Source organism: Benincasa hispida, chromosome 12, assembly GCF_027475165.1.
Source record: "Benincasa hispida cultivar pf3 chromosome 12, pf3_genome.v1.1, whole genome shotgun sequence".
NCBI classification, from domain to species: Eukaryota; Viridiplantae; Streptophyta; class Magnoliopsida; order Cucurbitales; family Cucurbitaceae; genus Benincasa; species Benincasa hispida.
In genome coordinates, this window is record NC_143489.1 from 64,793,001 (window position 1) to 64,807,552 (window position 14,552).

General features: G+C 29.7%; 1 protein-coding gene across 2 annotated transcripts; it reads left to right on the plus strand.

Annotated features, from left to right (window-relative positions):
- The first annotated feature begins 1,352 nt into the window (after positions 1 to 1,352).
- On the plus strand, positions 1,353 to 8,708 carry LOC120092925 (U-box domain-containing protein 33-like). 2 transcript variants are annotated; one of them, XM_039051167.2, is made up of 9 exons: positions 1,353 to 1,877; positions 2,423 to 2,544; positions 2,796 to 2,917; positions 3,464 to 3,568; positions 3,883 to 4,222; positions 4,368 to 4,517; positions 4,707 to 5,228; positions 6,686 to 7,432; positions 8,081 to 8,708. In XM_039051167.2, exons 1-9 carry the CDS (start codon positions 1,724 to 1,726, stop codon positions 8,264 to 8,266), a joined length of 2,448 nt encoding a protein of 815 aa, XP_038907095.1. In that variant the 5' UTR covers positions 1,353 to 1,723; the 3' UTR covers positions 8,267 to 8,708. The 2 variants fall into 2 exon arrangements, with proteins under 2 accessions (XP_038907095.1, XP_038907096.1); XM_039051168.2 differs by lacking the exon at positions 2,423 to 2,544 and having other exon boundaries at positions 1,737 to 1,877.
- Positions 8,709 to 14,552: the final 5,844 nt, after the last annotated feature.

Here is a 14,552-nt window from a genome sequence, read left to right on the forward strand (position 1 = left end):
TAAATAAGTAGAGAAAAGGAGAGAAGTATGAAAAGATGAAAAACCATTAATCCAACATTTTTCTTTTACATTATATTAATTCATGCATTTAAATAAGTCTACACATATATAAAAATTATATATTGATATTTTTAAGATGAAATCTTAAGGGAGTATTTAAATTGATTTACTTATGAAAGTTTAAAGATGATTAATAAAATTATTAGTTTGAAATTTTAAATGTTACAAGTTCCAAAGTTAAAGTACAAATTGATTTTTATTTATTTAATCATAATTTTGAAATTGTCTAATAGGTTACTTAATTTTCAATTCTAGGTCTTATAAACTCATACTTAAACGAATATTTTAAAATTGATTGATTTATAAATTTAAATTTTATGTCTAAAAGAATTTTAAACTTTCACTTGTATCCATACTTTTAAAGAATATTGAATAAATCTATAAGGTCATGTTTGTTTCACATTATCATGAAATTTACATTTAATATCCTTATTTATTTCGTGCGATTTCATTTTTTAATTTACTTTTTAAACCTATGATATTATTATTCATGAAACTTTAAAATCCATCTGACATGGATTTTTAAATACCCTCCATACTTGTGGATTTTTATACCTAAAAAATATATATTATTTAGGTTGAATAAGTTCAACTATTACATTTATTATTGATATTTCATTTTATCATAATTATTGAGTATAAAATTTTATTATTAATTATTAATATTTTATTAATTTATATTATTTTAATTAATAAAATTAAATAATTTAAATAATTTTTAATTAAAAAAATTATTTGTTGATATTTTAAGGTAATTAAATAATTAATCAATATAACAATATATTAAATAGTTAATTTAATTATGACTACATTACTTGTTCTCTCACTTTTTGAGTTTCTATATATAAAATTAGTAAATCATACACATTCATTTAATTTCTCGACATTAATTATCCTGTAAATCACGGACATTTTAATTTTAGTCACTTAATATCTATATTCATAAAATCATATTTATAATTTAAAGGATCCTAAAATACAAAATTAAAAGTCTGAAGAATTTATTTGACAAAATTGAAAGTCTTAAAAGCATATTATATATTTTAAAAGTAAAATAAGCATTAATATTTGTAGAGAGAATGTAAATGTGAATTGGAAGATATCCGTGTTCTTGTACGTCATTATAAATTGTAAGACGATATTCTTCAAATTTTAAATATTAACACAGCTGACTTCTTCTTCTTCTTCCTCAAGCAATTGCAATGGCGAGAGAAAGAGATGTGGACCGAGTAAAGTCTCGCATGAAAGTAGTTTTATTCTTCATCCCATTTTATATTCAGTTCCTCACCTCTAACATTCCCTCAAATCCATCGCTACAGAAGCTCTGCAGTCTGAATTACACCAAACAATATCAATCTCTCACCACTGACCATTTCCTTCATTCATTCACTTTCGTTTTAATTCTCTTGATAGCTTCGAGATTCTGGTTTCTCCGAGAGAATCCGATTTGGGTTTCGTTGTATTTAGCACTTGATTCAGAAAACATGAAGTGTGGTCAGAAAAAAGGGCATGTGGGTGAAATATTGAAGTGAACTGAGGAATGTGGAAACGTTCTATGCAATGGCTGATTGTGTGTGTTTATTCAGAAATTGAAAGAAATTGAGAGGGGTTTTTCTTTTTCTTGTTTTGAGTTCGAGATAGGTTTACTGATCCTACAGGAATTATGGCTGGTAGCAGTGAAGAAGATGTGGTTTATGTGGCTGTGGGAAATGATATAAAGGCGTGTAAATTGAATTTGGTCTATGCTATAAAGCAATCAGGTGGGAGGAAGATTTGTATCCTTCATGTTCATGAGCCAGCAAAGTTGATTCCAATCTGTAAGCTCGCGGACAAATTTCAATATGTTCACTTAATTTTGCTCAATTGTCTGATGATTTTCATTGCTTTTGGTTGATAGAGTTATTACTTTTTGCTGTTGATACCTTTTTTCATACTAACAAAGATATTTGACTTTTACTGAGTGGACACCGTTGATTGGATGCTCTGAAAGTTGTTTGTAAAATAGAAATTTTTTTATAGGTTAATATGAGGAAGAAAATCCTAATTTAATGATAGAAATAATAGAAATTCTTAAGATTAATAGTAATGTAATAAGATTTCAGATTAGGATCTTTTCTATGTTTAACTTTCTGCATTTATTTTTTGCTCTCCATATCAAGAAGAAGAGTTAATCCAGTGGTTGAGTTAACTAAAATAAAGTTCGTTCCAAAATGTTTTTGGAATGAATGAAATCGAACACTCGCATGAATTGGAGTATTTCTTAGAATTGTTTGAGATAATAGCTAGAGTTGACTTACTGTTAGTAGCTTGACTATGGAAACACCTGATTAGTTATTCTGAACTCTCTCTTCCATGCATCAAGTGGGAACAAAATTTTTGGCAAGTTCTATGAAAGAAGAGAAAGTAAATGCATATCGCGAACTTGAGAGGCAGGATGCAAATAAGATTCTTGATGGATTCCTTCTCCTCTGTCACCAGGCTGGGGTACACATCCATTGTTCTATCTCTTTCAATATTCTTTCATTGTTCATTGAACTAAATTGGGTTTTAGGATCCTGGGTTAAGAAAATAGTTAAACATCATAAATACATAATGTGAGATGTGATCATGCATGAATCAGTTTTCGGCTTTTTGATGATTTCAACAAGTAAACCGGGTTAAACATAAGGAGTGATTTCAAATTGCATTTGGGATTTGTCCCATTTGTTCTCCTATTCATTAATTTCTTGCTTCAGGCTCGGGCAGAGAAACTTTATTTTGAATCTGACAAAATTAAGAAGGGAATTGTGGAGCTTGTCTCCCTTCATGGAATTAGAAGGCTTATTATGGGTGCAGCAGCGGACAAGTATCACTCAAGGTACACTCTAGCTACTTGTGTTCTATTCTTCTTCCACGTATATCTGCTTTCATCTCTTAAAGTAAAGGGTATCTTTTTTTCCTATGATTATTAGTTACTTCATTTGCACATATCATGCACTCTGCTCTGTATATGGTCCACGGCTGAAGACTCTGTCGGAAGAAATGATGGTTTAAAATAAAGAAGTAGAAAAATTAGGAGGGGATGAAATCTAAATAATATTAGTTGAAGGAAATTAAGAGAATAGAAAAAATTTGGTTTGGGTAAACATAACACTTCAATTAGTTTGTAGTTATTTTTGTTTTGGCATAGTAGTCATTAGTCCATTGTTAAGTGAATAAGAGGGAGATGATAGCTATTTAGTTGCCTTTTAAGCAGGATATACCGTTCAACAATATTACAAGTTCCTAATAGCTCAATCATTGTGAGGTTATCAGTCTTTGTGATGGTTCAATTGTGGAAGTAAGGTGATGCCAGATAGTTAACTAAATCGAGGAGAATATATTATATCTAGGCAATGATGGTTTATCTTCTCTGATGTCACAGAAAAATGACAAAAATCAGGTCGAGGAAAGCTATGTATGTTCACCTGAATGCACCAGCTTTCTGTCAAATTCAATTTGTTTGCAACGGGCAGCTAATTCGCATTAGGTCTGTTGCTCTCACTCTTTATCTGTTTTCATACTTTAAATCCATTGATAGGAAAAGATCTATGTATCGACTATGTCATCAATCCTAAATGGTTTAATATAGGCATGTTGTTGAGAACCAATGTCCTAACTACTGATCAATTCTTGAACGTCTGGTCAATTCATGTGGTTCTTAAACTTCGGTCAATTCGTATGGCAATATGGCTAATGATCAGCAGGAGACTTATAGAACTCTTATAGACTGCATACTTGTTTGTTGTTTTAAGATTGCAACTTTGTTGTATGACATCTAATGTAAATACTACATATAAATAGGGAAGCTTGTCCACAAGAACCTCATGCAGATATCTCACTGCCATCACCTCAGTCACAGAACATCAACGGGGCAAGTTGGAGACCAGTGCAGTCTGGCCAATTTAATGGGAGAATAATAGACAGTCCATCAATTGGCATGGAAAGGCTTACAATTTCAGATGCCATTTTGAATACTAGTGGGACTTGGAGCGCTTTTGAGCATTCATATTCAACAAGTCCATCCAGTGGGTGTATGGATGTTGCATCTTCAAGGACTGAGGAAGATGAGTTTGAACTAGGATTAGATTCTCCTCGTCAGTTGACTAATTTTGCTCCCAACTCATCTCCTCCACATTTGTTGGTATGCTCCTGAATATCAGTCAAAGACATTACTTTATGCTTCGCATTCAAAGTTTTAGCTTTGAACCGTGGACTTTTTCTAGGCCAGAAAATGAATAAGTGCACAGGGAACACGTAGTTTTTATTTTGGCCTTTCTATTTTTCAGGGATTCCAGCAAGATGGAAGTGCTGATGATAGTCTTTATATTCAACTTGAAAAGGCGATAACCGATGCAGCAAATGCCAGGCGAGAAGCCTTTAGAGAGGCATTGAAGCGAGCAAAAGCTGAAATAGAACTTGGCCATGCTATTCGCAGGGTAACTCTGATGTCAATTGTTGTAGTCTGATCTTATTCATTTATTATGATCAATCGAGTGTGTTGTTGGGACGTGTAGTATTTTTTATATTACAAGTCTTTGATTAGGGTGTTCTTATTGCATCTAGTTGTAGTCAGCAAGTAAATCTGAAACATCTATGATCTCATATGGTATTCGTTAAATATTCAGGCTAAAGTTGCTGAAGCCTTGTATGCTGAAGAGTTCAGAGGAAGGAAGGAAACTGAAGAAGCACGGTCAAAAGAAAGAGAAGAACTTGACGATGTGAAGAACCAAGTAAATGAAATGACGAAGGAGCTCCAAATTGCTCGAAACAAGGGATTAAAATTAGAAAACCAAATTGCAGAATCTGATGAGATGGTGAAGGAGTTAGAGCAGAAGATTCTCTCAGCCATAGAACTGCTGCATAATTACAAAAATGATCGAGATGAGTTGCTGAAGCAACGAGATGAAGCACTCAAAGAATTGAATGACATAAGGACGAGACAAGTAGAGGCCAGAATTCAACATAGTGCTCATGAGTTCTCATTCTCAGAAATTGCAGAAGCGACTCGGAAATTCGATCCCTCCCTTAAGATTGTAGAGGGTACAAATGGAAGCATGTATAAAGGTCTGCTGTATAACACTGAGGTTTCCATTAAAATGCTCTGTTCTCATAACTTGCAGAATCCAGAAGACGAGTTTCAACGTGAGGTACGAATGGCCTGGATCCCTTCTAATCTTTCTGATGAGTTAAACTATTTATTTCATGTACTTTTGCAGCTTGACGAATCAACTTTAAAGTTCCAAAAATTCTACTAGGATCATTTATCTCTTCTTTACAGAGTTCTATTTCTTGGTTGTACTGTCCTTGTGGATTGCAGTTATTTTTTTTGGTGGGCATGAATCTTTTTCTTTTCTTTTCTTTTTTCTCTTTTTTTTTTTTTTGGTGGGTGTGTGTAGAATTTAAATGTTTGAGATATTGAATATCAAGTCTTTGCTCATGGAAATTTCGTTTATTCAATTAATTAAGTAAATATAAAAACAATAATTTAATTCTGTTGAACTATTTAATATAAGTCATTAATTCAAATCAGTATAGTTTAACAAAGAACTACATCGATTGATTAATTAATTAATACAAATTGAAAATAAATAACTAAATTTTATATTACAATATTAATTAAAAGAAATTCTAAATACTATATAAGTATGTATAATTAGTATGAAATAATAAATAAGTATAAATTAATTAAAACATTAATACTAAATATTTAAACTATCAAGAAAATATAATTATAAATTATTACAAGAATGCTAAAATATTAACTGTATAAATAGTACACTAGTACTTAGATTTTTATTTATTTATTATTTTTAGAAGGGAAACAAATTCCATTGCTTAATGAAATTTAAGAGGGTTAATAGACGCCCAATTACCTGTCGGTGTATTACAATAAAGATCTGCAAATAGAAATAACGGATAAAGACTATAATCGATAGAAGGAAATTGACATTTACACCAATAAGAAAGAAAGAAAGACTGCGATTCTGCAAGTTAGCAGGTAAAATTTATCAAGACTAAACAATAATTTAATGTTAGTAATCAACTAAAAGTAAGGAGTATTAACCAAGCTTTATTATGTTCTCTGTGTTTGGTGTATGTTATGTTATAAACACTCGTTTCTCGGTTAAGTAGGTGCTCTTCCTCAATGTTTTTATATATATGCATATATGTGTGTGTGAAACCGAGAAAATTCTTTCATTATTGATATAATTAGTTTCCAAATATAATTAAAAGTTTGTATATTGTTTAGTTAGATAACTATATTTTCTCATTTTATATGTGTTAAACTACTAATCAATCCAAAAGGTTAAGTTGATGGACTATGGTAATTTTAATTATAACAATACTTTCACACTCTGACCCATGAAAAATGAAAATTTGTAGAAGGCTCAATAAGTGGAAACCAATCAATGTGGAAGAAAATGATGTTACAAGAGTTTGAACACATAACCTCTTATTATGATACTATGTTAAATCACTCATTGGCTCAAAAGATAATGGTGATTTTACAATACGATTAGGTCCCAAATAAGGATAGAAGTTTAGAACCCCATGTCAAGTCAATTTCAAACATTTCCTTGATATATTTTGTTTTATATGTTAGGTTGATGTATTGAGTAAGCTGAGACATCCCAATATTGCCACACTCATTGGAGTCTGTCCGGAGGCTTGTATTCTTGTCTATGACTATTTTCCTAATGGAAATTTAGAAGATAGGCTAGCTTGCAAGGACAATTCCTCTCCATTATCATGGAAAACTCGGATACGTATCGCTACAGAGTTATGCTCGGCTCTTATATTTATTCATTCGAATAAAGTTTGCAAGATCATTCATGGTGACATGAAGCCTTCAAATGTACTATTAGATGCAAATTACGTTCCTAAACTTGCCGGATTTGGAACTTGTCATTTTTTGCCTCATGATGAAAAGTCAAGTTACAATGAGGATTTATCTGCCGGATATGATGCGAAAGGCAATCATGAATTCCCTCTCACAACAGAATTAGATGTTTTTTCATTTGGCATGATATTGTTAAGTTTGTTAACTGGACAATCATACTTGAGATTGAAAGAAGATGTCCAGTTCATCATAAACATAAAGAAACGAAAATTGAAAGATGTTTTGGATCCACGAGCAGGGGACTGGCCATTCGTGCAGGCTGAACAGTTGGCCCAGTTGGCATTGAGGTGTTGCAATACAAATAGTATGTACAGGCCAGACCTTGTATCTGATGTGTGGAGAGTACTTGAGCCAATGAGGGCTTCTTGTGGAGGTTCACAATCAGTATGCCTAAGCTTTGGAGACCAGCAAGTGCAACCTCCTCCTTATTTCATATGTCCTATTTTTCAGGTTAGTTAAATGCATAGCCCTCTCTTTATTGGCTCATTATTCTTGCTTTGATAGCGTTTTCGTGAAAGACTCATGTACGTCTCTTACACTATTATTGCCCCTCTTTTGCATATTCTTCACTTTTGAATCCTCTTAGCTAACTGAAAACCATCTTGAGTTGATTTTTTAGTCCTCCCCATTACTCAGGCTGTTTCTTAATACAGTTCTTTCATGGGACCTTGGTTTAAATATACCGTTGGTCCCAGTACTTCTTACTTCTATGCAATTTTTCAGTTTAGTTCTTAAAATTCAAGAAATTTTCTATTTTGGTATCTAAATTTTTAGAATCTCAATTTTAGCCCTAACATCACTCAATCACTATACTAGTTAATTTAGAGTGACCTAACATCATCATTCACTGTTCTTGGTACTTTCTAGAGGCTAATTATTGTCTGAACATTAAATGATGAAATTGTTACAGTTCAGGATAGAATTGAAAATGGTATCTAAAGCTAAAAAGAAACTTTTATCTCAACTCGGTTAATTCAATGGAAAATACATCGTCTATGTACGATACTGTTACAGTTCAGGATAGAATTGAAAATGCATCTGTAGTGTCTGCACCTCTAATGGATTGATATTTCACTCCCTATATTGGCAAATACTCAGGAAGTCATGGAGGATCCTCACGTAGCAGCCGACGGGTTTACTTACGAGGCAGAGGCTTTGAGAGGATGGTTAGACAGTGGACACGACACTTCACCGATGACGAACCTAAGGCTTGATCACCAAAACCTCGTCCCTAACCGTGCTCTTCGTTCTGTAATTCAAGAATGGTTGCAACAGCACCAGTAAGTCCATTGATTCAGTTTGGTGTTATGTTTCTGTTTTCATATAGTTAATAATGTTTGCCATTCCAAGAGTAGGGGAAAAGAGAAGGAAAAGATAGAAAGAGAGGTAGATGAAAAGGGAAACAATAGAAGTGTAAAGATGCATATAAGATATAGAAAAAGAAATGAGCTATGTGAATAATGTGTTTCTTTTTTGTTTGTGGTGGGTTCCTAAAGTTTGGAGAATGAATCTGCTATCATCCTTTACTGTTGGGTAGCAGTGATATAGAAAATGATGTGCATTCAATTCCATCCCAGTGTACATGAAAGTGTGAATACGTCTGTTTCTTATATTTGATTTGATTTGATTATTTAACAGACACCAGTCCAAGCAAGTTGTCCATTAGACAAGATGCTATTTTGCAAAATTCCTTTCACCTTCCAATGAGATGAAATCAATTATTTCATGTTGGCTTTATCATTTGATTACTTATATTTATACTTCGAATTTGTGCAAGCCAACTATATCATTTTGGATTGGGTTAGTTTTTAATCTTCATGTCACGTTTCAGTTTTATCTCTTGTATTCTATAAGAGGGTGTTTGGGGCGTTGAATTGAGTTTTAAAGTCTGAAATTAGGAAGTTTGTGTTTGGTATGCATAGTTGTTTAGTCTATAGTTAAAAAACATTAGAGAGAGGAAGAGAGAGGAAGATAAACTTCCTTGATAAATGTGTACATTTCAGTAGTAAACATTGTTGAAATTGGTGGAGTTGAGTTATTTAACACCAACTTATGAAGTCGGCGGGTTAAACTCTCCTTAAATTTTTAATTTATCTTTTACGTATTTTTTCTTTCCTAGTTGGTTCTTAGGTATACTAAACATTAAAATTCATCAATGGGCCCATTTGGATCGCAGATATTATTTCATGGATATAGATATTAAATATCTGGGATTTGAATGTCTAAGTTTTTAATGTCTAGAATAATTAATGTTTGTGTTTGGATATGCAGGATAATTAATATTGGAAAGTTAAATATATGTGTTTGATTTATTCATTTTGTATATAGGAACTAAAATTAAGTAATTACTTAATTAAATGTGAGACTTTATGTGATCATCGATTGAATTTAGCATTATTTAATTTATTGTTATATTAATTAATTGCTTAATCAACTAAATTAAATATAAATTAATATTTTTATATTAAACATAATTACATTATTTAAATTAATTGCTATAAGTAATTAAAGTAATATCAATTAATTAGAATATTGATAAATCATAACAATAATTTATATTAAATAGTTAAGATGATATAAATATAAATTGTAAAGGTATTAATTGAAACTTATTAAGTATAAATAATATTTTATATGTAATAATTAATTAAAATTAATAGTAATCAATGATTGATATTAATTTATTAATTACTTATGTTATATTTTTACTAATTTTTTTTCTCCAAACATAAAAATCCAACAATTATGATGGGTTTTAAAATTTTTGGATAATAATATTTAAAAAAAAAAAAAGAAGTAAAATTCAGTTAAACAAATAAGAATATTAAATATCTGTATAAAATTTTATGAAAAAATTAGTCTTTAAAGAAATTGTTCAAAATCTAGATTGAGATGGAGAATCATCTTCCTAGGGAACCTACAAAAAGGTCTCATTTCTAATCAAATCACATCAAAATGATAAAGATACAATATCAAATCGTAGCATATATATATATTTTCTAAATTATGGGTGTACATGAATTTGATTGAGTTGATGATATTTTTTTTGAACAACTCCAAAATTTGGATTGATTGGGTTGACAACCCAAAAAGTTTCTAACCCAACTCTTAAAATTCGGGTTGGATTGAGTTGTGTTGTCGGATTATAATTTATTCTATTTACAACTCATGCTAATAACTAAAATCTTATAAAATTCAAATGTTAAAATTAAATATCCATGATATTTATTATAAATTTTAAACAAATACAAACATCATAACAATTTAATAGAAGAATATTAAAAATTCATAACTTCATAACTTAAAGTGGTCAAATTTTAAACAAAGATATATATATAATTCAGGTTGGATTGAATTAATCCGAATTTTTATTTTAATCAACCTTGAATCCAACCCAAACCAACAAAAATAGAACAAATTCAATCCAACCTAAGAACAAAATTAATCAAATCCAATATTTATAGTTTGGTTTGGATAGTCTGGATGGTCAAGAGTTGTTGAATTTTTTGAACCCCTAATATAAATTATTAACAAAAAGTCTTTAAGGCTTTGCAACTTATACCAATCATTAACAATAACTTAAATGGTTGTAATCATTGGTGCAGTTGATATATAACATAGTTCAAAGTTTTGTCTTCTATGCAAATATTGGAATTTTTGGGATCAAAATAGTAAACAATAGCCAGAAAATAAATGTTTAAATATTGTGAAGAATTATGACAAAATAAACTTGGGGAGCCAGATTTCAATTTTAATTTTAATTACCAAAGAAATACGTAATAATAAATTTGAAATTTGAAATATTGTACTAATTTTACTATTACATGTGGGACTTAACATCAAACACTTATATTTATAGTGGGTAGCCCATTTCACCACAAAATTCTCTCTCTCTAAAACAGTAATAAATTGATAAATTTAAAACCGCACGTGCGATTCCTTCGATTAGAATGGCACATGTGTGGATTGGACACCACGCTGAAAACCATGTGCGGGCCCTACATTTGTGCCGTACGGATTCAACTATATGAAAAAGGATTTTAAATCAGATACAGCCAAGTTCATCGAACTTGGACACGCGTCAACTTTCCGATTGGTTAAAAAGCGATAAGTATTGTTATCTAATAATAAGCTGACATGTGTCCGGTGATATGTGGAGTTGGTCGCACGTCGGGAAGGATTTATCTTTTGTTCCGCCAATTTTTATGTACGGCTGAATACGAAGGTTGGAACATGTTCAGACGGTAGCCAGTCACGGACTACCCATGTTCCCCCACGCGCTCCTACTTTTTGTACCCGCGCGTGGCCTGCACTTAACATTTATGAAATATTTTTTTTTGAAGAAAAAAGAGGACTTGGGATTCAATTTGATTTTATCAACTTGGTAAATTTTGGAAGTTTTAAGGATGTTTCTTGATTTTTTGAGAAGTCATGGTTGAAAAAGAAAGGTAAATGTAACGATTAGTAACCATTCCTTTATGTTTTTTTAAATTTAATTTTTAAGTATATTAAAATATTAATTTGATTAATATATTGATTTTGGTTCAAATATAATTTGTCTATTTACTTTATTTCTGTCAATGAATGTTTATGTATTTTTAATAGATGTTAAATTTAGTCTTTCAAAATTGATTTTTATCAAAATTAGCTTAGTGACTAACAATTCTCATGCAAGTAAAACCGCTATGTAAATATACATTCACAGCACAAATTTATAAATTAGTTGCTCATACATATTGAAAAACTAACAATAAATTATGTCACATTTACCCCGTTGGAATGTGATGTGATTGTAATGGAATTCCATTGATACATCAATCATAGTGGGTCTGAATCGTAAATATAAATGTATTTTTATCACGTTTACTTATAATTATGAATCTGTCACATTTATTATTATCATTATCGTTTGACCATAAGCAGTAACAGTAACAGTAATAGTAAATGTGATCGATTTGTACTTTTCATGCTGTAACAGTACACTGTCGATAAACTGTAACAATATGTAATTTTGAAACACACATTGATTGATCGCCCTCCGCACACTAATCGATTTGTGTTTTTTATTACATATTGGACGTTGAGCCCCACTGTCACTATAAATGTGGAACACGAATTAAACAACAACAAAAGTAATCTATTGAGACCCGTTTTTCATATTAACATTCATTTATTATTTCTCCTTCCGTGTAAATATGACCTTAATTGGATTGATTAGCTATAAATTTATTGAAAATATATTGACTAAGATTGTGCAATTTAAAGTACAACCAAAACTAAACAAGACTCAAACTACACCTTTTTTTTTTTAATTAAAAAACATTCTTGACCTATAACCATAATTTGTAACAATTTAATGTTATATATTTTCAAATTTGGAACACATTAGTTATTATATTTTAGTATATAATAATTTAATTCATATACTTTAAAAAATAATGGTAAGATTATGCAATGCTAAATTGTTACAAGTGAAAAATATAACATAACAATTAAAATATTTTAAACTAAAGTTTTGTAAATTATTTGTAGCATAAAAGCAGAAGTGTTCATTTAACACAAACATCTAAATTATTTATGAAAATTTATTATTAAAAAAAATTAACGTGTCATAGAATTTGCCAATATATATTATTTTCTTTTTACTTATCTTAAATATGGGGTTTTTTTTTTTTTTTTTTTTTTGAGTAATACTAATACATATTTAAAAGGCAGCAACGCAAGGAAAAAATTAATAATTTTGTTTAAAAGAGAGAAAAAGCTAATAATTATTCTTTCTTAAAAATAGTAATTATTTACAAAAGTTGTCATTTTTTTTATTCATTGGTTGAAATTATAAAAGTCATATTCGATGATTTTATTTGTCAATATCAAATATAAAGAATTTAGTCCCACTTCTGTTCCATCAAATAAAAACGTATCCAACTTCAATCCAAGTCATAATCAAACTTCAATTACAATTATCTTAAATATTCACTTAAAATAGATTTTTCTTATATTTCAATTCAGATTGGCGTTATATTGATTTTAAATATCATGGAATATATAATTCATGGCATGGAGTCTCTATTTTCAATATGAACAAATATTTTTTCAAAGAAATTATTGTAATGTATGAAAAAAAAAAAATATTGTCCGAACCTTCGTTTTTATGAATATTCGCACCTTCATGGTTGTACAACGTACAAATTTTACGTTTATAAAAATATTATCAAATTTTATCTTCGTAATTAATCAATCTAATATTAGATAAAATTCAATTGATCAAGACATTAGCGTGTCCTATTTCTTAGGAACTCACGTGTTCAATTCCTATTTGATTACTATTTAGTCTTTTAATTTTTAGTATTACTCATTCTACCTCTAAATTATTGCTTTATTATATACTTTCTACCGATGTTTTCAAATACTAAGTCAAGTTTTAAAAACTAAACAAAATAGTTCTCAAAATTTTGTTTTCAAATTCGATTATGAATTCAACTATTGAACTTGATAAATAAAAGTAAGAAAATTAGAAAATAATGGACTTATTTTTCAAAAACAAAAAACAAAATAAAAAAACTTGAGTGCAATATGAGTTGCAACTGTTTATTGTGTATCTCAAGCATCATCAAATAAAAATCTATCATGTGGTAAAATCTTAATTTTTAAAAATCAATTAATTTTTTTTTTTTTACTATATAGGAAATGGATGTAGGAAAATTAGATACAGCCTATTGACCGAAATAAAAAAAACCAAATAATTACCCAATAGGTCAAAATATCCATTTTTACATCTTAATTGCAATAATTAAAAAAAAAAAAAAAGCATCACATGTTTAATGGCCACATAATAATAGTTTTTTAAAAAATAAAAAAAAAGAATCTAATAACCTATCTAATAAAAAAATTTGTTCAAGTTGGATTAGGTTAGAAAGTAGTTTAAGTCCAATATATATATATATAGTCCAAAATGTACATTAATTTATAATAGAGATTAAGGCATTTTCTTCTTAGCTTTTAATTTATTTAAAGTAGTTAAAGCTTATTCATAAAATATTATTGAGGTTCACAATCATTTTATTTTCAAGTAATAAAGTACTCATTAAGATTGAGTGGCTGTAGCATTTATAATTCTAGTTTTTAAAAAGTAAAAAGTGAAACACAAAATAATTATTAAGCGGTTTGGAATAACTTAAAAAAATTAATTTTCAAAATTCCATTTACGTTTAAACATTTTTGACCACAACTTCTTAAAATAAAATTACATGTGATTTGTCAACTCTTTCTCAAAAGTATTTTTATATACAATTTTATTTGATTTATTATACACAAAAAAATTGTGATCGGAGTATGCCTACGTCAATCACAAAAGGTTGGTTATAGGTGATGGTCGGAGTTAGCCGAAAGCTATCGCAGGAAGTGGTGGCTGAAGTTGGCTGACAGCGGTAGCTGGAGTTGATTGGTGATAGTTGCTAAAAATGGGTATAGGTGGTAGTCGTAGGCAGCAGTAGTCAGGACAACACAGTGGAAGTGAGGAATTAGAGAGAGGTTAACTATTAAACATTCAAAATTATTGCTTTTTTATTTT

Excerpts from the sequence above, each read along its gene's own strand:
- LOC120092925 (XM_039051167.2), top strand. The coding sequence starts at position 1,724 with ATGGCTGGTAGCAGTGAAGAAGATGTGGTTTATGTGGCTGTGGGAAAT. Across the intron at positions 4,223-4,367 it reads CATCTCCTCCACATTTGTTG|GGATTCCAGCAAGATGGAAG; the intron begins GTATGCTCCTGA and ends TCTATTTTTCAG. Across the intron at positions 5,229-6,685 it reads AAGACGAGTTTCAACGTGAG|GTTGATGTATTGAGTAAGCT; the intron begins GTACGAATGGCC and ends TTTATATGTTAG.